Genomic DNA, 25,942 nt, shown 5'->3' with positions numbered 1-25,942 from the left:
TTACAGCCTGCAGCTAGGGAAACAACCTTTGCACCACCAGAACCCACAGCTGAAAGCCTAAAACATCCCTGCTTGTTCACAATCCCATGGTACATTGTTTGTTGAATGAAGCTAGTAAACCCACATGCTGATCCACATTTGCTACATCTAAGCAGAACACTATAAAATTGCACATGTTGATTATGTTGTTAAAACATGAAGTGTTTGATTCAAGTGTTAGTTTCCCTACTAATTCTATAGTAGTGATCATGGATTTTGTTAGGTGCTGATGAAATAACCTTGGTGAATTTCTTCTTTGCATTTTGTAGATGGTACACAGTGCTGCTGCTGTGTATCAGTGATGGTGGGAGTGAATGATGGTAAATGTAATTTTGGACTGTGGCTGGGGCTGTGGCCCTTGCAACCAAACTGGCCCGTATGAACTATATTAGCAGGACATCCCTCAAACCCTTTCACTTTACCACCAGCAACCTATATCATGCCATCTATGAGCCATATCAGTGGTAACAAAGTGTGGAGCTGGATGAACACAACAGGCCAAGCAGCACCTTAGGAGCAGAAAGGATGACGTTTCAGGCCTAGACCCTTCATCAGAAACAGGGGAGAGGGGGAGGCATCTGCAGTTCCTTTTATCTCTGATGCAATTTTAGCCATATCAGTGGGCTTATTTCCCACAACTGGCATTTTAATGAGTTAAATTGCCAGTTGTAGGATAACCAAAGACACTTTCTTGGAAAGAGGCTGAAAGTGAGAATACAGGGGTTCTGATATAAATGTTTAATTCATCTTGGGCCATGGGCAAGTGCCAAAGAATTGGAGGACAGCTAATGTAGTTCCACTTTTCAAGAAGGGTGATAAAGATGAACTGGGAAATTACAGACCAGTGAGTCTCACGGCAATGGTAGGTAAACCACTGGAGAAAATTTTGAAGGAGAGAATTACTCCCCACTTGAAAAGGTATTAGTTAATTAGGGATAATCAGTAGGCTTTGTCAGAGGGACGTCATACCTAACAAATTTGTTTGTTTCTTTTTTTGAAAATGGAATCTAGTGACCTCATTTATTTGGATTTTAGCAAAGTTTTTGATGAGGTCCCACATTGGACACTGAGAAGGTTAAATTATGTGGAACTGAGGGAAACTTGGCGAGATGGATCAGAAACTGGTTTAGTAGTAGGTCACAAAAGGTAGTGGTAGAAGGGTCTTTGAGTGACTGGAGGCCAATGTCCAGTGGTGTACCACAAGGATCAATACTGGGATGCATATTATTTATTAAGTATATATAAAATGATATCAATGAGAATGTGGGGAGAATGATAAGCAAATTTGCAGATGACACCAAGATTGGTGGAGTGGTCAATAGCAAACACTATTGTTGTAGTTACAGGGAGATATGGATGTGTTTGATGGGCAACCAGTGGCAGATGGTATTTAACCCTGATAGGCACGAGGTGATGCACTTTGGAGGAAGAAACAAGATGAGGGAGTATCTAATGAATGGTAGCTTAGAGAAACAGAGGGATCTTAGGGTAGTTGTTCATAGATCCCTGAAGTCGGCGGAGCAAGTGAATAGGATAGTCAAGAAGGTATACGGGACACTTGCTTTCAGCAGTCATGGCACGGCGTATAAGAGCAAGGAAGTAGTGTGGAGTTGTACAAAGCAATGGTTAGGCTACAGTTGGAGAACTGTGTGCAGTTCTGGAAACCACTACAGGAAGGATGTGATAGCACGAGTTGGGGTACAGAGGAGTTTCACCAGGATGTTGCCTGGGATGGAGAAATTGATCTATAAGGAGAGACTAGATAGGCTTGGATTGTGTTCTTCAGAACAGCAAAGACTGAAGGGGGACATGGTTGTCGTGTATGAGATTATGAGGGTTATGGACAGGATGAATAGGAAGCAGTTGTTCCTCTTGGTTGAGGCATCAATCACAAGACGGTATAGTTTTAGGGTGAGGGGTAGGAGATTCAGAAGGGATTTGGGAAAATCTCTTTCACTCAGTAGATGATAAGAATCTCGAATGCAGTGCCTGGGAAGGTAGTGGAGGCTGGAAACCTTACAACCTTTAAAACATATTTGGATGAGCACTCATAACATTCAAGGATATGGGACAAGAGCAAGAAATTGGGATCAGTGCACCTTTAGTAGTAGTTATGTCAGTGCAGATTCAATAGGCTGTAGGGCCTTTTCTGCGCTGTATGAATTTTATATTATGCTGGCTTTGTTGCAAAAGGCTGTGTTTATTGTCAACTGAAAACAAAAAATGCTAGGGATCACAGTGGGTCAGACAGAACCCATGGAAAGAAAGCAAGCTAATGTTTCAAATCCGGATGACACTTTATCAGAGCTGAAGTGAAGTGTGGAGGGGACAACATTTATGTATCAGTGCAGGGAGGTGGGTAGGTGGGAGTGGAGTGCTAAGGGAGATGTGCACGGCAAAAAAGACTGCTGGAATTCCTGTCGGAGGGAAAATGATCACCACCACTAGGTGGCACAGCTTTATAATCAAAATCCTGAGTAGCAGCTCACTGAAATCAATGACCAGTATAGTGTGGCAAAATTGCCTTGGCACTGCAGAGTTTTACCACAGCAAGAGTCCTTGGTGCCTCACCTGCTACCTATTACATTGCCCCACTCCATGAGTGAAGTAGTGAGTTGTGACTTATGGGTGCAGCAAGCAGTGGAGTTGGGGGAATCTGTGGTCATAGCCAGGAGGATGGCCAGAGAGGCCACCAGGGGCCAGCTAATAGGCTTTTTTGTAATGTCGCGATATATTGTCACTACCTGTACATGTGGCCTTCAGCCATGTTTGTGGACAAGTTGGCATTGGCAACATACATTCTGCTTGCAAAATTGCCAGATTGCTTACTTCCAAATGTGCCTCCGACTCAAAATGAAATTCCTGCCACAGGAATCCTTTAGACTCTTAGTCACTTACCCTCGACACCAAAGTTAAAAGCTTTAAGTAGGTATAACATTGGAGCAGCAATCAACATTGCAGAATCAGTACAGCACGAGTTGAAGTTCAGCAGAAACAGAGGATTTACAAGGGGCCCACGCCTCTGTGAACAAGGATAGGATAGGGATCGGGGAAGGGGTTATCAAGAAGTTCAAGGGAATGGTTTACTCCAGTGCCAGTCTTGATGACATGCTTGAGTGCCTATGAAGAAGGTGTCCCCCGACAATGGATTTGCTTATTGGACTCCCTACATCATGGGTCCCCTGCCCACCACAGAACTAATGCCGGCAGTAGCAAAATAAAGCTCTTAAGCTGGCATTAGCTGCCCACTTCAAGGGCTTAATTGAGTAGCTGTGCAGAAAGACCATCCATAAGCTTACTTATTACAAACACATTAGAGGCAGAGGCAGCAAGATGGCACAATGACAGATCCACTTTGCACCTACCTGCCTGATTAAATGCCGCCCCCCATCTCTCAATTCATCTCAGGGAAGGACATTAAATGTCATCCTTTGTACATTAAACACCTCAGGCTCAAACAATGTCCACCACCTTGTGGCTAACAGATGCATTACATAAAAAAGTGTAAATGGTTCATCAACTACATTTAAAGAAAGCTTAGCACTTAAAGTGTTTATTTCTGAAAATATTTTAGAATGACACTACTCAACTTTCTACATCAGTTTTGTAATCTAAATACTAAATATTAGTAATATTATATTAAATAAAACGCTATTATTAGTATCATCCTGAACTCTTGCTGTGACCTTGTTTCAATTCTAAAAATAAATTTTAATTTTGTTCCCACTTGAAGACTGAAACTTTTACTGGCCCATAGTTCCAAGGACATCAGCAAAACCTCAGGCACCTCATATTCCTGTCCCTCTGTCACCTTCATTGTTATAGAATATTACACTGCAAAAGGGATCACAGTTGTGAAGATCTTGTGTTTATATGATAATAAAGTGTGAAGCTGGATGAACACAGCAGGCCAAGCAACATCTCAGGAGCACAAAAGCTGACGTTTTGGGCAGGGTCTAGGCCTGAAACATCAGCTTTTGTGCTCCTGAGATGCTGCTTGGCCTGCTGTGTTCATCCAGCTTTATTATCTTGGATTCTCCAGCATCTGCAGTTCCCATTATCTCTTGTGTTTATATGATACCCACATGCTCGCTCTTTCTAATCAGCATTGCTGTATGACAATTGGTCTTTCTGGGGTCTAATGTTTGCCTAATAACTGCTTCAGTGGGATCAGATAACCTAACACAAACTAATTATCAAGGGTTCTTGTAATGTCCCTACCTCTGTGCCAGGAGGCCTGGGCTCAAGAACCACCCACTCCAAATGTGGATAATTATATCTCTGAACAGGTTCATGAGAAAATTTCTACACTGCTGTCATTTTTAATTTATTGACCTGAACTCAGCAAAATAAAGATCATTCCTAGAACCTTAGGGTTTGTGAAAGGCACCAGGTGACACCTATTCTAACTCATATGCCAACTGAGGCACTCTCTTTAACTGCCAATCAGTCATAAAATCACATTAATATCCCTTTGTCATCTCTGTCTGAGTCTTGCTAGGCCATAAGTATCAGGAGTCCTCTGATACTTCACCCATTCTTGACTTTATCATCCTGCACAGGATATGGCTAGGCAATTCAACAGGGTAGTCATAATGAGGCTGTCAGTTTTTCCTGGTCTCATTCTGAATGCTGAGCTCCAACTACAGCTAATACAGTTAGATCTCAGCTAGCAATAGTTATACAGCTGTGGAGGGAAGGAAAGGATTGTTTGATTGACATTTCCATTACCTTGTAATAATTTGCTGCTTCTGTGAAGAGTTTTTTTTCAGAGCATGTATATCTATCTACTCAAGATTAAGAAGTCTGAAGTGGATAGAAGCTTTTGACATTGGTAGCACAATGGCCATGATTGATAGACACTTTCATCATTTACATTCAGACCGATCTGGGTGTGCAGATCCACAGTTCCCTGGTGGTCAAGGTGATTAAGAAGTCATATGGCATGCTTACCTTCATTGGCTAAGGCATGGAGTATAAGAATTGGCAAACCATGTTGCAGCTATATACAAGATAATAAAATGTGAGGCTGGATGAACACAGCAGGCCAAGCAGCGTCTCAGGAGCACAAAAGCTGACGTTTCGGGCCAAGACCCTTCATCAGAGACACTTTGTGCTCCTGAGATGCTGCTTGGCCTGCTGTGTTCATCCAGCCTCACATTTTATTATCTTGGATTCTCCAGCATCTGCAGTTCCCATTATCTCTGCAGCTATATACAACCCTTGTTAAGCCACATTTGGAGTATTATGTGCAGGTCTGGTCACCACATTACCAAAAGGAAGTGGAGAGAGTACAGAGAAGGTTCACCAGGTTGTTCCCGGCCTCCAAGGTATTGACTATGAGGAAAGGTTAAAAAGACTAAGATTTTTTTCACTGGGAAGACAGCAGCTGAGAGGAGACCTGATAAAGGTCTATAAAATTATGAGAGACATAAATAGGGTGGATGGTCAGAGATTTTTTTCCCAGGGTTGAAGTTTCAATTATGAGGGGACACAGGTTCAAGGTGAGAGGGATAAAGTTAAAGGGGGATGTGCAAGGGAAGTTTTTCATGCAGAGAGTGGTAGCAACCTGGAACATACTGCCAGAAGAGGTGGTGGAAGTGACACTTAAGAGGCATCTGGATGGTTACATGAATAGGGAGAAAATCAAGGGATAAGGACACAATAAAGGCAGAAGGTTTTTTTTAGATTAGTTAGGACATGATGATTGGCACAGGCTTGGAGGGCTGAAGGGCCTTTGCCTGTGCTGTACTTCTCTTTTGTTCTTTGATGTAAACTGAACCACCATTTTCAAAGTAATTGTTTGCTAATTGTATCAATTTCAGGATTATTTCACAAACATGTCAATGACTTATTGGGTTCTGTGAATGGCTGGTACATGAAGGGTGGGAATGGAGGATTTATGGGATGGCATGGCATATGATGGGGAAAGAAAGGGGCATGTGGAATAGGAGGGGTCATGGGAGAATCAAGGCATGAGGCACTGGTACAACTCCATTCTGCTGCTGCTTCCCTGAAACTAGAAGGGGGTGGGGGTGGGCAGTGTTCCATCATGTTAGGAAGTTTCCCAAGTTAACCTTCTCACTACTGTCAGCAACACCCCTTAGAGTGGTGCTGTGTGTTGGTAATACACTTGAGTCTTAAGCAGGCTCATCGTGGGATCACTGGAGAAAGGGAAGTGACAGTGGGATGGGCTTCATAGGAAGGAAGAAGGCCCCTGGTGAGGTGGTGGAGGAAAAGACACATTTGTGTGGCTATTTGTAGGCTTCCCCTTCCTCATATCAGTTTCCGTGATCAGGCAGTTAGTGAATGCCAACATTGGAGCTACACTGTCTACCACTCACCACCACCACCACCACTAGGGTCAAATGAGTTCCCCACACACCACGAGTTGAATTCCAACAGCAGACGTGTAAAGAGTTCAGAGAAAATGGGAACTGCAGATGCTGGAGAATCCGAGATAACAAAGTGCGGAGCTAGATGAACACAGCAGGCCAAGCAGCATCTTAGGGGCACAAAAGCTGATGTTTCAGGTCCGGACCCTTCATCAGAAAAGGGGAAGGGGGAGAGGGTTCTGAAATAAATAGTGAGAGCCACACCTCCATTTCCTAACTACTAATCTCATCCCGCCCCCTTGACCTGACCGTCCTCCCCACCTACACTCACCTCTATTGGCTCCATCGCCACCCTTTTAACTTGTCTGTCTCCTCTCCACCTGTATTCTCCTCTATCCATCTTTGATCTGCCTCCCCGTCTCTCCCTATTTATTTCAGAACCCTCTCCCCCTCCTACTTTTCTGATGAAGGGCCTAGGCCCGAACAGTCAGCTTTTGTGCTCCTAAGATGCTGCTTGGCCTGCTGTGTTCATCCAGCTCCACACTGTGTAAAGAATTAACACTGGCCTTCACACCTTGGGTTTATTGGAGAGAGGTAGGTGATGTTGAGATTGTTCGGGACATTGGTGAGGCCTCTTCCCGATTACTCTGTCCAGTTCTGGTCACCCTGTTGTAGGAAGACACAAAAAGACATGAGGGGTAACTTTTTTACACAAGAGAGTGGTTCGTATATAGAATGAACTTACAGGGGAAGTGACGGATGTGGATATGGTTACAATATTTAAAAGACATTTAGAAAAGTACATGAATAGGAAATGTTTGGTAGGATGTGCGCCAAGTGCAGGCAGATGGAACTAGTTTAGTTTGACATTATAGTCGGCATGGACTGGTTGGACCAAAGGGTCTGTTTCCATGCTGTATGACAGTATGGCTCTGACTCTGTGATTCCCAAACCCCAAACTCCCACCTGATCAAACAGTATCCACCCCAGCCTTGCAACTCACCTTCATAGGTGGAGGTGAAATTAAGTTCCGTACATTGTGTTTGATGTGATGTTCCAGTTACTTGGCCTCTTGTGACTCAGACTGTGTGAATCTCTTTTAATTCCTTTAGCTGTCCAGGCGATCGAGAAATTGCCCTTTCAGCTACAAGTGAGCTTCACCACTCAGGATAACAGACAGGCCTGTCGAGTCATCAGTCAGGAGAAACACATCACAAATAACAGGTACTACAGATAGCCCCCATCCCTACTCCACCAGCTGATATTTATCAGAGTTGTAAAGTGAGCCTATTGCAATACATTTTCAAATTCGAGTGTGCTTGCTCACATTAATTTCCCAAATAATATCAGCCCTGTAAATAAGCAGAATCTAGTTCTTCAACAGGTAAGATGGTATACATGATGTCAAAAGCAACAATATTGCAGTCTTACGAATGAACAACCAGTTACAAGGGCCAGTGAGAATGTCCGATTAAGAGAATGGAGAATGTGCTTGTTATGGCTAGGAGGGGTGAATCTGAAAATAGGGAGACAGCCGATCATTTGCATTATTCTTCCTTATTTAGAATAGCTGATTTTAAATGCAGGCGGTACATATGTCTTAGAATTATTCACCTTCAAAATATTTGAAACGCCACATGGTACATCACGTCCAGTTATACATCTAGATCTTATGTGTAAGGAACTTTGAGGATTGTGAGAGGTCCATTTTCAAACTTGTTCATACTATCTCTTCTCAAATGCAACCAAAATTTTGAAAAACATTATGTTGTATCTGTCATATAAATTTTGCTGGGTTCAACTTTATTAGGTACTTTACAACTCCAGATCATTGAACAAATATCTGTGAAATTTTGGGATCTGGTCTCCTACTATGCCATCCTTTTCCTTTCTATCTTTGCTGTTCCTTGTTGTATCCTTTGTTGCAAAGGTGTTTTAATGTCTTAAAAACCGAAAGAACTGCGGATGCTGTAAATCAGGAACAATAACAAAGTTGCTGGAAAAGCTCAGCAGGTCTGGCAGCATCTGTGAAGGCAAAAACAGAGTTATTGTTTCGGGTCCGGAAGGGTCTGTGGAAGGGTCACCGAAATGTTAACTCTGTTTTATCCTTCACAGATGCTGCTGGATTTGCTGAGCTTTTCCAGCAACTTTGTTTTTGTTCCTGTGTTTAATGTCTAACCTCATGTCGTCTCTTCCATTAATAGATTTTTCATATTCTAGCTACTTTCTTCTTCAGTGCTTCCTGTTGCTGTAATAAAAGCTTGTCTTTTAAAGGTGTCTATGTTTTAACAACCCTCTTTGTGGTATGTTACATCATTAATGCCAATGTGGATGCTCATCCTTGGAGAAGGAGGTCTCCCAAGCTATGGTTCATTTTTCTGCAAAGTTACCAATGATATGGAGAGGAATAGATAGGATTTCCAAGCACACACTGTAAACAAATTATATCTGCATTAATTGTTCAGTCAATGTTCTGTATTCCAATAGTATGAAAACAGATCTATACTCTTAGTATGTGAGACTGATGATGAGTGGCACTGTTTTATTTTAGACATTTCATCTTGTTTTTCAGCTCCTTGGTTGAGGACAATGTGAACATAACTGTGCTTGGAATACACGCGGCACAACTTAGTGGCCGCTTGACAATGGAGGGTAAAGTGAAAGAAGCACGCAGGGAGATGGAAGCACAGAAAGAACTCATCCAAAAGATTGTGTAATAGAACTTTCTTCCATGTTAAATTAATCATTGTAAATAGAAGGATTGGTCTTTCCCATAGGGAAAGAGTTCAGTGAATGGTGTGGGAAGGTAGCTTAAATGATCCTGAATAATGTAAAATGTTACAAAGTCAGGTAGGGTATTTTACTGAATGAGAGAGTTGCTATGCCAGGGCTCGGTGTTGAAAGCAAACCGAAACAGGAAATAGCCCTTGATTTTCGTAGCTGCATTATCAGAAATAGGTAAGTTTGAAAGAGACCAGGACCTCTACAGCTTTCTGGGAAAGAATGGGCTAGAGCAGAAGAGAGGTGCAATGTACCCTGATTTCTACGTAGACATGACAGAAAGATAATTAACATGTACTGTGTAAAGTTTTCTATCAGTGTTTGGTTAATGTTTAACCTGCACGTACTGGTTGGAGAAGCAAAGTAAACAGAGTGGAACCTAATATCAAACACAGTGTGCACACACACACACACACACACACACACACACACACTCCTTTTGTTGTATTCTATAAATATAGCATTACACATACAAAGTAGTTTTGGTTTGAAGTGTTACTGACCGACTTTGTCTACTTTCAGTGAAAAAAAACAGAACCAAAAAGAGGAAGACATTTATCAGAACTGGCTGTGTTCTGTGGCAGTTGTGTGTGAGGACCTGACAAACACTCAACAGGTGAATATAAGTTTAGGTATTTTCCAGTGTATAAATGTAGTACACATATACTGTCCCTGTGGCTCTTCATGCAGCATCAAATATAATTCAATAGATTTGGTCCAAAGAAAGCAAGTGGTAGTGTTGTCCTTATACATGAATCAGCTTGTCCAGTGCTTTGTGCTACGGAAAATGAGAAGACCTCAGGTCCAAACTCTACTGAGCTAAATGCATTGGAATGTTATGGATCTTTGAAACTTACAAATTCAGCTCTGATGTTCCAGTTAGTCAAGAACTTTGTTAACATTCACCATCCAATCTATTTGGGAGGCTGGCATTTGTGTGAATCAGTTGTTCAGAAACTGAGGAAGAAGAAATAATGGGAAATATCACTCCTTTCAAAAAGGCTACTTCTTTGACACACTGTCCCATTAAAGTGTAATTTATCTGACATTTTGCCTCATGTAAAAGCTGATTTTTTATTTACAATTACCTTCTTTCAGGTGGACAATATAGCACAAGGGAAAAATGAGACGGAAAACAGTGACTCTGTCTTTAAGGTACATTTCTACATCAAAAGTTTCTTTTCAGGCATTAGTTTGAAACCATTGGTGGCAGCCCGGGATGGTACTTGGTGTATTACAATTGACTAATTTCCCTGGGTTAGCGGAAAGGGGTGAAGCAAGTAAGGTTGTCGATGAGACAAATTTAGGCATGATGCTTTCTACAATAGAATAGCCTGACAGCTATTCAGGTTCACACAAGAAACACCAGTTACAGGAAGCGGTGCAGTAAGACTGCCAGTGTCTGTGAAACTACTCCAGTAAGAATTGGTGAGTTCAGCGAGGGGAGAAAACATCCTGAGGAGTTAAAATGATAAAATCACGTGAACAAAGTTTTATTCTTACACTTGTGGTCTGCTGCAGAAAAAGGCCCATCCTCCTATAAATTTGTTTGGACAAACGTTTTTCATTTATTTAGAGATAATATAGTGATGTAAAATGCCATGGAAATGCATAGTTATATCAGATGCATGTGCCATCATGAAACTTATTAGTGTTGTCAAATACTTTCCCATGAAGATTGTATCACTGTTTTAAAGAAAACAGCCACTCCCTATTAAGTTACTATTTACAAAATTCTCTATTTGGGCTTCAGCCAGTTCTGAAATCTACTTAATAAAATCAAGTCTAACGTTCACTGTGACTAATTGAAATGAAGATAGATTTCTATAATTTTCCTCCATGTTGCAGTTACTACATATGCTGCATTGCTGATATCAGCTAGACCAGAGAAATGAAGTTGTGATGTTGGTCTGTGATGTATCAGGTGGCTTCAGTTCCAGCAGCAGAAGGAAAGTTGAAGTTGGTGTCTCTGGAGGGGACCACAGATTCTGCTTGATCTAGTGTGGTAGAGAAAATCTACCCTCTGGTTGAACAGGAAGGACCTCTTGTACTTAATAGCATATAGTTTGTAACATGTTAGTCACTAGTTACAGATAACACTTTCCTTTGAGATCCTAAACAGTTCTGCACACACATCCATATGACATCATCATAGTTTGTAATGTTTACAGTACATCTCAGTATTAACTCCTTCAAATCCGAACACAACAGGGATCAGGTCAGCACAGGTATGCATTTCATAGTCTTTCTGCCTTTCTTTCTCTCACTTTCTTTCTCAGTCTCTCCCACTGTTTAAAAGAGCACAATCTTTATTCACCATTCCATGTTTGCCTCTTTGTGGCCTTAGAAGCAGATGAACCAATAATTTCAACCAAATACGCCACCCTAGTTGCTGCCATCAATTCTCTTCAATATTGGAAATATTCACAGTAAATTAATGTAACTCCATCTTATATTTCCAACAGGTTTTATCCGATGAGGTTGCAAACATGGTTTATCGCCTGAAAAACGCAAAGAGCAAAATGCTGAAAAAGCCAGTATCGAAACCAAAACCTACACTGGTGCCGATGCTTTGAATACAGATCAATTTGAAGTGGGAGATCACCTAAATATTTGTAATGTAAACTGTGCAATCTTTTCATTCACTTGTATTTTACAAAATATAGCCATTATGGAAATAAATTATATTTTAAAAAAAGTTCAAGTTTTTCAGCAAAGCGCTGAGACTGAATGCTAGAGATCAATTCTAGGAGTCCATCGAACTAACAGCCTGCTTCCTTGATTTGCTTATGGTCTAAGCTGAACCACACAAGCTTTTCAGGATTGCCTAAACAACAGGTTTCGAGCAATCTCCAAACTGAAGGCGTTAAAAGCCAGCAACATAAATACTTATAGGTTAGGCTGCAGCATATTAACTGTTTCCCTGGCATTTGACATGTGCCATGTGACAAGGTTCATTGGTACACTCTCTGGTACACTAAAGGCTGAGCCAAGAGTGGGCTGATAGCTGAAGGCTTGGTATATTTTCATTAAAGACAGTGGACTTCAAGACTAAAATCAAAGTTTCCCACATTTATGATGAGAATTTTCAAAGTTGACCCAAGAAAATGGTTGCACTATATTGAAGGTTGATCCAACCACAGTTTAATATGAAGAGTACAAAACAAAATTGGATGAAACTTTTCTCATCCAAAGGTTAATGCTGGTGTGAATTTGTTTACTCAGAAAGAACAACCAAAATTGATTGGAGAGGTGGTGGTTGAGTGGTAATGTCGCTGACCTGGTGTTCCAGACTAGTATCCAGGGCATAGGGGTTCAAATTCCACCAGAAAGGATGATGAAATTTATATTCAATTAATATATGGAATTAAAAGCTAGCCTCATTGTAATTTTTTTTTAAAAAAGCTGGTTCACACATGTCCCTTTAGGGGTGTAAATCTACCATCCATGTCTGGTCTACACGTGATTCCTGGCAACTGCAATGTGGTCAACTCTCAAATTGCCTGAAGAGCTGATCAATACAAGGGCAATTAAGGGTGGAAAACAGATGTAAGCCTTGCAGGTGATAACCTCTTCCAAGAACTTTTTAAAATCTTAATTGGAGAGAAACAATTGATGAACATGTTGAGAAGGCATGTAGGTGAAAAATGTCTACATTTTAATGCATCAGCAGTTTTTTTTATGTGACCCTAACAATTTATATCATTTAAAAGCATCAGATATCAATTATGACTCCTCTTCCTCTACTTCCACATTTTCCTTGCCAGATTAATCCAGAGTCAGTGATACATGAATGTAAAATGAAGGTTCCATTTGGCATAATTCATAAAGTGTGTAATTGAGCCATATGGACTTGACAGCCAAAGGGCCAAACCCCAGTCTATCTTTAGGCAGTTTGGCTTAAGGTGATAGTGTTGATATTCCTGTTGCTTCAGCTTTTGGGTTTTGGAGCAAGAGTATACAAATTTATGATCACTACTGTGCAAGAGTCAAAATACTTCTGTCTTTGGGAGCTCTTGAGAAATTCTCAATGCATATTATGTTTTCTTGAGGCTATATTTTCATTTTCACTTTAACTAATCCTTTGGGGTGTTAGAGTCAGATAGCATCTTCTGCTATTGTTGTTTTTTGTAAAAAGGTTTTCTTCTTTGGATAGATGAAATATATCGAGTTTTGAGAAGATTTGTAGCTCCCAGTCAAGCAACATCAACTTTAAAATTCTCCTGTTTTAAAATCCTTTCACATCCTCACTCCCTACCTAGTAATCTCTTCCAGCTCCCTAACTCTCCAAGGTGTCAAACTATGATGCTGGCAATTGTCCTTTTGGATAAGACATTAAACTGGCATCACCTAAATGTTCAAGTGACTACAAAATATCATGTAGGGCTCTCCTAGTGTCTTACAGTGTCTTGGAGGGTGTCTTTTATGTGGGTGGGGGGGTGGATAGACAAAGGAATTATCGGCTCAGTGTAACCCACATGGTCATTCCATGTACATAGTGTAAACATTTCCTTTTTTAAACTTTTAGTTTCCTTTCCTGTTTGTAAATATGGTTCATTGGGGAGAAAAAAAGAATGCCTGCTTTATGTTCTCTAACTCATCTGCATGTTGAAATCAAATGTTACGTTGCAACATGAAAATGGAGAATCTGGCTCTTTTCATTCACACTTACCGACACTGTTCCCTAAATCTTTAACTTCATTTTGGTCCTCCATTTGTCCACAACTGCTATTGCCAACAATCATGCAAATGAAATCTCAGCTTCTCAACTCAATATGTAGAAGTTTATTTCATTGTCTATTCTAAAGCTCTCACATCTTATTTTGTATTGGCCTTTGAACATCAAATTGCACAGACAGCTAAGAGAGAAGAATTAAATTAATGTGAAAGATACCATATTGAGGATATTTTACCTGCCAATTAAAGATTTTCTTTGCAAAGAAATGTTTTTGGATAAGTTCTCCCTATCAATGTTGAGCCTCCACACTGCTAATTCTCTAATCGTATATTCTGTCTCTGGAGGATCGGCAAAATCAGGAAACACAGAATCTTTAGAGGAACAGTTCCTCAAGGAATTTGTTTCTTCTATTTTGAGGTGCTGATCTTTAAGTGACCACTCCCATAATTGAATCTTTGTATGTATTTTGATGGCTTTTGAGAGCAAGTTTGTCTGCTGCCCCTGTGTAATTTGAGCCCTGCTGGTCTAAGTGCTTTGAATCTGTCTTTACAAGAAAGAAGATTTGGCACATTCATTGTGCATGACAAAAAATACTTGAAATGCTAGATAGGTTTAAAATTTGAGAAAGAAGAGATGTTGGAAAGACTTCCTGAGCTTGGATTGATGATACTCGTGATAACTGGGATATATCCGAAGATACTTAGTGAAGCAAGTATGGAAATTCCAGATGTACTGTCCATAATCTTCCAATTTCCTCAGCTACAGAGTACTGGAGGAGTACAAATGTTATATGCTTGTTCAAAAAAATTCATGTAAAGATAAACCCAGTTGCAGCAGGCCAATCAGTTTAGCTTCAGTGGTGAGAAAGCCTCTAGAAATGATAATCTGGGATAAAAATATAGTCACTTGACCATCTATGGTTTAATTCATTAAAGGCGAATTGTGGACTTTTTGAGGAAATGACAGTGAATTCATGGGTGTACACAGATTTCAAATTAGCCTATGACATAAAAGGAACAATAGCAGTCTGGATTAGTTGGTCCGACTGACAGGAAAAAGAGAATAGTGATTAATGTTTTTATTTTCCCACAGACGAGTTGAAGACAATATGAGGAAAAGCTTTTCTCATGCGATGAGAGGTTATGATCTTGAATACATTTGCTTGACAGTATAGTGGAGGCAGATTCAATTATGGCTTTCAGAAGAGAATTGGATAAGTATCTAAAGAAACAAAAAAATCACAGGGGTAAGTTAGCTGAATTGGTCTAGTTGAGAGCTGGTTCAGACCTAATAAGCAAGTTGGAGTCTTTCTTTGGTATAACCATTCCATGATGCTATGCTAGAGAATGCATGCTTGATGATAGACTGAACAGCTAAATACTCTGCCAATGTTCAAAGCCTATGTTCACACATGAATCAGAAACATCCAGGCATAGTGCCAGTAGCATCCACAGAACAGTATCTCACTGAGGATTCTGCAATTTAAAAAACGGGGATGAGATCATATTGGCTGGTTAACAAATGAAGTACACCAATTTTCTTTGTACAATTTATTAACAGACATTAGGCAGCCCCACTGACATCAAAGGAATAAAGAATCAAACATGATGTAAAACAGGCAGCCATTCATTGCCATCCATTTTACACTATAGGTGAAGAATGATTTCACGGCATTATCTCTTACAATTAAAATAAACACTTTATAATAAAAATGAAGACAAAAGCAAACCAGGATACATAACAGAAATATGCAAACCAAAAGGTAGCTACCTTCTGAATATTAAGATACAGATTATTCAATGCATGCACTGTGGTAACACCAACAGGATATTCACACAAGAGTTCAGTAACATTGTGTGCTAGTTGATCTATGGAATTATAGGATAGACAATATTGGTCAACTAATCATGAAATGGGCTATTATTGGCTGTTGTGCCCCAAAGTAATTGATACAGCAGTAGTTATTGCATGGTAGATGCATAGAGCTGCGTACAGATTCATCAATTATAAAACTAAAACTGGTTATTAAAAAGAAATAACTGTTTAAAGTAAGGTTATTACATTTTGCCATAACTGTTTCTAGTCTAAACTGGGATGAATAGCAACCAGCCCTAAAGGAAATTGTACAATAAAATGCAACATATCTTAAGATTGTGTCTGAGTTGGTACTTTCCATTCTATTATATTGACATACTATGATACGGCTAGATTCTCCTATTAATTACCAAAGAGCAGAAAGTCCAGTTCTTATGTATTAGTAAAAACCAGATATAAACCAAGCTTGCACTGTTTCTGTAATTAGATTCACATTTAATTAGGATTCTACTTTATCATTGAAAACAAAACACTTCAACCAACAGTCATTCAGCTAGAAATGGAGTACTGGTACAGAATAGCAGCCACGTTCCTCCTACTGTAAAACAAAATTCCTAAAATTAGAAATGAAAAAAAAACCACAAATACAAATATAACCCACTGAAGTAAAGTCTGCAAAGCAGTTTCAATCTTTATGTTTTGCTGTATTACTTCTAAAAAGTTGTCAGCTTTATCATAGATACAGATTACATTAAGATGGAAGGTCCTAACAGAGCATGTATTGGAAAGACAGTCAGCTTGCAATCCATTGTTTTCTCGAGTTAACAGATGTGCTGCTTATACAAGTGTCAATCCTTACCCTTGTCAGGAAAGCCACACAATCCTCATAAATATGAACAAATACTGATCAAAGTTATGAAACAATCTAGTATCACCACCTTTGTTTCGCACAAGGAAAAAGGGACATTACAATGCAAGTATTCCATGTACCAATTCTTAAAAATACTGAATAATGTGTTAAAACTTTCACCAACAGTGCAGATATCTAAAATAAACAAATTTTATATATCAGGATTACAATGTCCCTGGGTATTAAATAACTGGGATGAAAACACTAAAAGTACTTCTGAGAAATATTACATTTCAGGCACTTAACACATTATCAAATTCTTCTGTCTGCTATTTCAACAAGGATTTGTTTTATTTAACCAGATAATTATTTTGTTTTGATTGCAAATATATTGGACTTTCATAGAGTATAGCATATATAACATTAAGGTAATAATAGGTCTAAATACCAAATATTTCAGCAGATGTCATGAAACCTATCCTAACAGTACAACCTTAAGGTATACAAATGCTGACAATGGTGAAAACAGCTATATTTGGCCTCTATTTTTATTTTTATCTTCTGTTAAACAAAGTAAGTCAGGTTCCTACATCTGATCTCTGTTCAGTGCCTTCTGCTGAAGCAAGGTGATGTTGGGCGAGGGCAGCCAAGTGTTCTTGGCTGTGAAGTGCTTTATGACTAAACATTTGGCACTTATCTAGATCCACATTTATTTAATGAGTAAATATGGAGGGGTAGTATGTGTCCACTTAACATTCCTTCAGCAACAATCCTCAATTCTAGGAAAGAAAATTCCAATACAAGTGAAGTAAAAATGTGAAGTTTGGTTCCCATGCGCTTATTGTAATGTTTTACACTGAAGAAAGTAAATTAAAAGCCTACAGAAGTTTAGAAAAGAATACTATTTGCCTTTCATTGTTTAGTCAGTCTGTGAAATAAAGCACTAACCTATGTAAAAGAAAGACCTACATTTCTAAAGTACTTTATCAATGTTTCAGAAACTTAGTATATTAGATTAATTACTAAGAATTGCAAAGAAATTTCCACAAAAGCTCACAAAAAGCAATTAGATGAATAAGTTATCAATGTGTTTTTATGGTAGTGGTGACTGAAAGGTATGTTCAGACAAGTCGCCAGGCAAATTCTGTTCTTTTTAATAAAGCCATGGGACTTGAACAGGTAGGCAGGTTCTCAATTTAATACCTTAGCAGAAGGTCAGCACTTCACTGAAGTGTGTGCTGTGACCAAGCAGCTCATTTCTTGGTGAAAGATTTCAACCTGCAAACTTCTGCAAGCTCTTTTAATTGAACCAAGCTTACAATACAGAAAACCATTATGCAAGACTACATTCCTCATAGATGCAAACAATGAAGTTGAGTCCTGCACTCATCTCATCTGCCAGCTATATAAATACTATAAAATCTATTCACAAAAGCATCTCCTCTGCTACCAACCAAGGTGTTTATATATACAATTGTTGCTAGATCTGAAACTGAGACACAGAGCTGTACAGTACCGTACAACAGTCATTCCCCTTTACTTGAATAAACTGTAAACAGACATACAACTGTACACAGATGCCAGAGTAGAGTGATTATTATCCTTTAATCCAGAGTGCATTATTGACGTAGAACAATTAATTGCACTCCTGGCATGTACACATTCCATACATTCTGCTGAGTGAATTGCTTCTTTAAATTGGTATATATTGGGCACTCTAGGGCACTTCAAGACTATGTACACCACATTTTAGGTTTCTATATACACCACATTATAGGTAATAAAATAAATTACAGAGTATCATTGACAGTGAACACAAACACTTGTCCTGTGCCCACAGTTAGATCAAAAGTAGACACAGTCATCAGGCATCAATCTTGTAGCTACTGCAATTCAGTTACAAAAGAACACATACACTCCATCTTCTCCCAAAACACAGCTGCATATGTATGGAACTATAGGAAATTCCATGTGACATCAGTCTCTAAAATAATACAGAAAAAGGTTTTAAAATGTCAACAATTAGTCAACTGATTAAAACTTGAAAGCAGGAAGTTTACAATTGGCCTTAACATCAGTAAGCTTATTCAAAGAGCCCATTCCTGATCAGAGTTTGTAGATTTTGAATGGAAAAGGAATGGGCTGACTTTGATGCAGTCCAAATAGCTTCCTAGCTAAGTTAATGCATAAAGCATGACAAATTGAGAACATTTCCAAGATTATGAGCTTGTGCCTTCAAGAAAGAAGAGAGAATTTTAATAGAGTTAAACAGAATTGTCCTCACACAGTTGGGAAAAAGTTGCATCTTTAATTTCCAAAATTCGTTGTATTTTTTAAAAAATAGTACTGCTCTGTGTTTTCTTTATCATATTTTTACCTCAACTACAGAACATTGCTATTTTTGTTTCTCTCTTGCCTTGCAATATTTGGCTTGTTTCTTTCTTGACCTGTGTACTGAAAACAGATTTAACTAGAAAAATACGCCAACCTGATCTCTAAAATTTTTCTAAAATGCTTCATTTAAATAATATCAACTTCAAGTCTTAACTGTTGTGATTTAACAGGCCAATATGGTTGGGAAGCCTGCTTTACACAAGTTCCCCCAAATTTTAGCTCCACTTAAGTTTGAAATTAAAACAAATTCCTGAAAGCACTCTGAGGGTCCGGCAACATCTATGCAGAGAGAAACAGAATTAGCATTTCATTTTCACCATTCTGATTAACAGTCATTAGCCTGGAATGTTAACCTTCAGTCAATAAAACTGGCTCATGTTGCTCTGACCAGGGAAATCAGCTGTGTGTGCACATACTTGCTTCAGTCATCAGAATCTGAATGTCAGCTTGAAGTTAACATTAAAAATGAAATTTAAGATATCTTTAAAGTTTCCAAGTTCTTCTTACCGCTTTCTTGCATACATGGATATGATGCAAGAAAATGTTAGTTTTATATTAAGAAATATTTGTCTTATCTCTAATCTCTGACATTTCTTTATCCGTTGGAAACTTTCCTTCTCTCCTTACCTTTGCAATATTGTTGAGATCACTACTCCTCTACGTTTCCTTTCTTCTTCTTGTTAATCTAAATGCCCGCCTTTCTCCCCTATTCTCTCTCAGACTCTCATTATTCCACAGGACACCAAGTTTTGAGTCTCCTTGGCCCCCTCTGTCTTTCCATCCCCCTGAAACTAAGTTTTCAGAACCTTCATGTTCATTTACTTTATTTTTTTTTCTGTTATTTTAAACTTTGGTGATGTCCTGCACTAGTTCTTCACCTAGGTTGGTATAATATTGTTGACGTAATACCCAACAGTCCTATGTTATTAATACCTTATTATATTTAAAATTGTGTTCTAACAGCTCAAATGTACGTGTCTTAATAGATCACGTCTTTGTTTCTGGAGAAAGTTCTTTATCATGCCAACTTGCGAATTGAAAATGAGTTTTGTTTATTATTATTCTATATTCAGAAAGAGAATAGATATTATTGCTACAATACTTTCTGCTGTGCTTTGACTGTCAGCACCAAGTTCTCAGTTCATCCACTCTGCCTCCAATAATATACAGTACTTCAGTTCCAAAGTCACAAAAACACGCCTAATTGCAATGTACATTGTTTTTAATTCTCAGCCTTCAGTTCTCTCGCAAATTTGTCAATTTAATGTCAGCCACTATCACATTGGGAGTAATTTTGTGCCATGTATCTCTGATTACTAGAGACTGAATTGAGATCTCCTCTCTCCAGTGCTCTTCCAGGCAGCAGGCAATATTTGGTTCTTGATACCTTTACACAAAATTCCATCCAGTAAATTTCAATTAAGATACCAGAGTGAAAGACCAGTTCCTAACCTAGTGTACCATTTACTTTCACATTGTTCTTTGAATTTTATGATTTAATTATTGATTAAAACCATTGGTTTTTAATAAAATTAGCTGAATTATTTAACACATTTGGTTAACAAATGGTGCTGTTTAAACTGTCATCAGTGTACGTCTCACCAAAACTGATGGAAGAAAGACTGCTCTTGTGGTTTATGATTCCATCGAAATCGTTCAGTAAAGATTATATTATCACAGCTTAATTTTAACCATCCATAATTCTAAAGATCAGTACGTCTGAATATTTCTAAAGAACACAGTCTACGTATCAGAGAGGTCAGTACAGAATTTACAAGAATTCCTGATGCTTCAGCTAGATAATGCAAACAGTAACTCAGTAACATAGAAAAGGAAATTTCCATGCTTGATATTAGCCTGTGCTGTGTTAACTGATCTTAGCCATAGCACTGTTAAAGGCATTACAATCAGTTTCAGCATACAGTCTATTTACCGTACAGATAGGAGACAATTACATACAACCGTCTGTATACTGCAGGCACACACTACAGTTACACAGCAGTCTAAATACTGTAGATACAAAAGACAGTTACAGATGACTTTATATATAGTCGACACAATACAGTTATACGACAATCTAAATACTGCAGGTTGAGAAGACAGCTACACACAGCGGTATATGTATCATAAGCACAGGAAGCAGTTATAATTATCAATATATAGATCTAACTCAGGATTTTTTTATATGCGTAGATGTCTATGTAATTCTCCTGTACCTACATGTTTCTGTGTTTCTCTCTCCAATGAGCACAAAACTGCCTTATCTAAGAAAGTTCTCAGGTTGGTAACACTTATTAGTACACTGAAGCCAATGGATATTTAATAGTAATGCCTATTATTCTTACTTGGTGCTGCAATTTTACTGCACTCTCAGTTGTAAAAAGAAACCCTTTTGTCTGAATACTGAGAAAGAAGCAAGTAATAAACTAGTAAAATGGAAAATTGGGCTCTGATACATACCTATGAAAAGAAAGGCAAGTTCAGGAGCAATATCTTTTGTTCAGAATACTCCGCAATCTTTGCGTTTTGTAACTAAAAAGACAGGTTCTGAAATTTCAGAGGTTCTTGAACTCTCCAGCGCCTCTGGAGAGGAATGGCATTTGAAACAAAAAGTACTTTGAACAAAAGAGGTCCTAGCGGCCATTGCATAATTTCTTACAAACCCTTACAGTCACTCCTCAACCAAGAGTACAAGTTATGAATGTCCTTACACTGAGTAAACAACTGAGTACATTCAATTGGAGAAATAGTATTAGAAGAGAAATCCTTTCAGATACTCTGACTGTTTTGATACAAGGAAACCCATAGAATTAAACACAATCAGAATGTGAAATACGGACGAAATTTCAGATTAACTGTCAAGAGCAAGTGGCTTTGACCCATTAAGATAATGAGTTGCCAAACCATGAAAGATTCAGATTCGATCCTGAATCTGTTTAGAATTACCAGGTGTTTCACAGCTTCTGAATGTCTCTGGATGGAGGTTGAGATATTGAAGAAAGAAAATGTCACGATTGCTGTTCAGCAATGTCTGTTAGAAAGACTGCATGTGAAGACACAAGTAGAGGGTATGACCAAGTTCAGCTGGGATACCACAGTGAAAATGGCTTTTCACTCACTACTCCAGCTTACTCATGGGTGCTTGATAAGGACCAGACTATTTGCAGCCTTTGAACCACATCCCAGCTTGTGTCAACACCTTCAAAACTGACAGAATTAAGAGTACAAATTAAAATAATGTGACATAAATTTGTGACTTCTAGGCAAAACATTTGATTTTTATATTTTAGTACAATTTAATTCTGAGCTTAAATTCTGTGGAATGCTGCATGGCAAAAACAGAATATGGAAGTGATTTTCTGAATACGTGATACCAGCAAGGAGACCCCACCATCAGTTACACGTTTCAGAATTTAAGCACTCTACTTCCATCAATCTTTTCTCATTTGGCAATGGTCCCCATCACAAATACTTATGAAATTATTCTCTACACTGACATAACGTCAGTGTTGGTTAGCACCAGAATACACTGAATGCAAAAAAACAGCCGTGTTGAACTTCCCCCTAAATCACATTACAGTAAAGGGTAGATCTTTCCCACAGCACCTGGCCTAGGACAGTGAAAATAGGTTATTGTTTAAAGATTGAAACACATCACATTTTTAAAAGAAAAGATGTACCATCACAACTTAAAATTAGGTCCCTCTAGTCACTGCAAACATTATGAGTATTACATGAATCAGCATATAGCAATTTGTACATCACAAACAAAACACTACAAAAACTGCAACACAGAAAATGATCACTTGGCCAACAACCCTGCAACTGTTCTTCAATTGGCAGTGCCTATTTTAATCACAATTCCCTAACAATTCCTTGAAGCAAAGAACATTTGTACAAGAGGTAGGTATTGTAGAATGTGAATCAAAGCCAGAGTGGTCCCCTGGGCTAGTACTGATTTCCTCAGGAGGTCAAAAAGGAATTTTTCCTATTTCCCCTACCACTCCCATTAACTGGCCTGGATTTGTGTCTGGTTTCTCACCTCACCCAGAAGGATGGGATGGGAACATGCTCACTATGTTGTGCAAGACATTATATCTATTTGGGACAGTTTGAATGGACCAAGCGATCTTTTCCGGGTTGTCATTTTCCAAATGTTGATTGATCCTTTCTTTTACATTTTTCCCTTTCAAATATTTTCCAATTCCCTTTAAATGTAATTATAGTTTTGTTCTGAAATTATGTATCAAACAACTAATATTAATTACAACTCCTCCAAATACTACAAGGAAAGGGTATTTAAGAACACTGTTAATGAGAATGACTCTGAAATTAACAATGTCATAGAATTCAGTTTTGCAATGCAAGATCTGCTCATTCTCTGATGCTAGGGATACTTACTAAAATGAATTTGGGCCATTTTTATCTCCTTACTGATGGGAAGGGAGTTCACAACAAAACAATAAGTGCAGTATGATGAGAACATCTCGCTAGATTTCAGTTTGAGTAATGTCCGTCCTGGTTTCAACCACTGCAATTACACCTTTTTACCTCCAAGAAGTAGTCTGCAGTTAATGATAAACTAACACAGAAGCAAACCAATGAAAATAAATCATGTGGCTCTAAATCAGATCACACCGTTGGTTTCCAGGTTTCTGTGGCTATGGAACTCAGGAATACTTTGTTGTATTATTGGGAGAGGAGGTTTGTCTCTCAGTTCATCTTTCTGATGTTCCCATCATTATCATCCTTGCATTCCACAACTGACAGGGAAATGAGCATCTGGGCAGCATAGTAAGTGGCCATGATGATGGCCCGGGAGTAAGGCACAGGGAAACAAAACTTATTGACGGCAATGGTAAGGTCAGACACCATGAAAAGTACGGCTCCGAGGCAGGCACAGAGTTTGGTCCATGTCCAGAGATCGTTGAAAAGTTGCACTCCTGCAATGGCTCGCCAGCCCATGAATCCAATCAGAGCAATGTAAACTGCCACCAGATAGGTGAAGGGGCCAGAAAGATACGGGTACAGCAAGCAGTAAAATATTCCACAAATAACCACAACTCCACAGCCAGGTTCAGGATTCAGGGGCTTCATTCCAAAGGCTGAGGTGTAGAGAATGTGCGTAATTGCAAACATGAGCAGGCCTGAGGAGTCAAAAACAAAACAGAGTGAATAAAACAATTTCTGGATTGAAATATAAAGATCAGAATTAAATAAAAATTTGCAACATTGGAAGTTTAAAACAAAGCGAGGAGATTATAGAAGTTTTTTTCAAAATGCCTCTGTTGATAAATAAACGCTCCAGAATGGACAATCAGTTCTAAAAGGTTCCTGGTTTGATTTACAAAATTGCCATGAGTTAGCTGATCAACCAATGGCAATACAACTGGTTTCAACATCTATTGGCTACGGGGGAGAATCAAAAATCAAATACGGTTCCCACTCCAATGACCTCTGCTCATAAAAACTGTGCAATCCGCTCTGGTCAAGAAAAAAAAGAGGCGTATGTCAGGTACAGACAGCTGGAATCCAGTGAATCCTCAGAGGAGTATGATGGCAGTTGCAGTATAATTAAGAGGGAAATCAGGAGGGCAAAAAGGGGACATCAGATAGCTTTGGCAAATAGAGTTAAGCAGAATCCAAAGTGATTCTATAAATACATTAAGAACAAAAAAAAGAGTAACTAGGAGGAGAAAAGGGCCTCTTAAAGATTAACGTGGCCACCTATGTGTGAAATCACAGGGAATGTGTGAAATACTAAATGAATATTTCATGTCAGTATTTACTGCGTAGAAAGACATGGAAGACTTGGGCAAATAAATAGTGATGTCTTGAAAATAGTTCATATTACATAATAGGAGGTGCTGGAGGCCTTAAAATGTATAAAGGTAGACAAATCCCTGGGAACTTATCAGGTGTTTCTCAGAACTTTGAGGGAAGCTAGGCAAGAAATTGTTGGGCCCCTTGCTGAGTTATTTATATCATAAGTGAGGTGCCGAAAGACTGGAGATTAGCTAATGTACTACCATTATTTAAGAAAGGCTGTAAGGAAAAGCCAGGGAATTGTAGACTAATGTGTCTTATGTCAGTGTAGGTAAGTTGTTGTTCTGAGAGAAAGGATCAACATGCATTTGGAAAGACAAGGGATTAAGGATAGTCAACATGACTTTGTGCATGGGGAATCATGTGTCACTAACTTGATTAGGTTTTTTTTGAAGTGACAAAGAAGATTGGTGAAGGCAGAGCAACAGACATTGTCTATATGGACTTCAGCATTCAACTAGGCTCTGCATGATAGACTGGTTAGTAGTTGGATCATGCCGGATCCAGGGGGAGTAATCCAGTTTGATATAAAATTGGCCTGAAGGTAGGAGACAGAGGGTGGTGGTAGAGGTTTGTCTTTTGGGCTAGGCACCTTGGCCAGAGTTGTGCCACAGGGATTGGTGCTGGGTCCACTACTTTTTGTCATTTATATAAATGATTTGGATGTGAATATTGGAGGCATTTTTTTGAAATGATCGTAGAACCCCGACAGTGTGGAAACAGGCCCTTCAGCCCAACAAGTCCATACTGACCTTCAGAGCATCCCACACAGACCCAGCCCTACAACCCACCTTATCTACACAGAGCAATTTAGCATGGCTTGGCTAGTATGTTTGCAGATGATACTAAAATAGGTGGTGTAGTGGACAGTGAAGATCAGATGGCCAATGGCAGATGGAGTTAAATTTAGATAAATGTTAGGTGTTGCATTTTAGTAAGGCAAACAAGGGCAAGACTTATACAGATAATGGTAGCGCCCTGGGAAGTGTTGCCGAACAAAGAGACTTAGACATGCAGATGCACAGTTCCTTGGAAATTGAGTCACAGGTAGACAGGGTAATGAAGAAGACATTTAGCATGCCTTCATTGGTCAGAACATGGAATCTTGGAGTTGGGGCATCATGCTGCAGCTGTACAGGACATTGGCGAGACAACTTTTAGAATACTGCGTGCAATTCTGGTCGCCGTTCTATAGGAAAGATGTTGTTATATTTGAAAGGGTGC

At 39.0% G+C, this 25,942-nt stretch overlaps 2 protein-coding genes across 4 annotated transcripts in view; one reads left to right on the top strand and one right to left on the bottom strand.

The window, feature by feature from the left end:
- The window catches only part of si:dkey-9k7.3 (circularly permutated Ras protein 1), a 77,114-nt gene extending 65,299 nt beyond the window's left edge, over window positions 1-11,815 (top strand). For both annotated transcript variants that reach the window (XM_059652013.1, XM_048545798.2), the window contains exons 16-20: window positions 7,487-7,598; window positions 8,947-9,087; window positions 9,678-9,771; window positions 10,254-10,310; window positions 11,621-11,815. In XM_059652013.1, the coding sequence (XP_059507996.1) occupies window positions 7,487-7,598; window positions 8,947-9,087; window positions 9,678-9,771; window positions 10,254-10,310; window positions 11,621-11,731 (515 nt within the window). In that variant the 3' untranslated portion in view covers window positions 11,732-11,815. The remainder of the gene's footprint in view (window positions 1-7,486; window positions 7,599-8,946; window positions 9,088-9,677; window positions 9,772-10,253; window positions 10,311-11,620) is intronic.
- A 3,553-nt stretch (window positions 11,816-15,368) lies between these two features.
- The window catches only part of tmem86a (transmembrane protein 86A), a 28,779-nt gene continuing 18,205 nt past the window's right edge, over window positions 15,369-25,942 (bottom strand). For both annotated transcript variants that reach the window (XM_059652014.1, XM_048545441.2), the window contains exon 3: window positions 15,369-24,039. In XM_059652014.1, the coding sequence (XP_059507997.1) occupies window positions 23,606-24,039 (434 nt within the window). In that variant the 3' untranslated portion in view covers window positions 15,369-23,605. The remainder of the gene's footprint in view (window positions 24,040-25,942) is intronic.

Source organism: Stegostoma tigrinum, chromosome 17, assembly GCF_030684315.1.
Source record: "Stegostoma tigrinum isolate sSteTig4 chromosome 17, sSteTig4.hap1, whole genome shotgun sequence".
Taxonomy (NCBI): Eukaryota; Metazoa; Chordata; class Chondrichthyes; order Orectolobiformes; family Stegostomatidae; genus Stegostoma; species Stegostoma tigrinum.
Note: the sequence above shows the minus strand (reverse complement) of the source record. Positions and strands in the feature narration are given on the sequence as shown.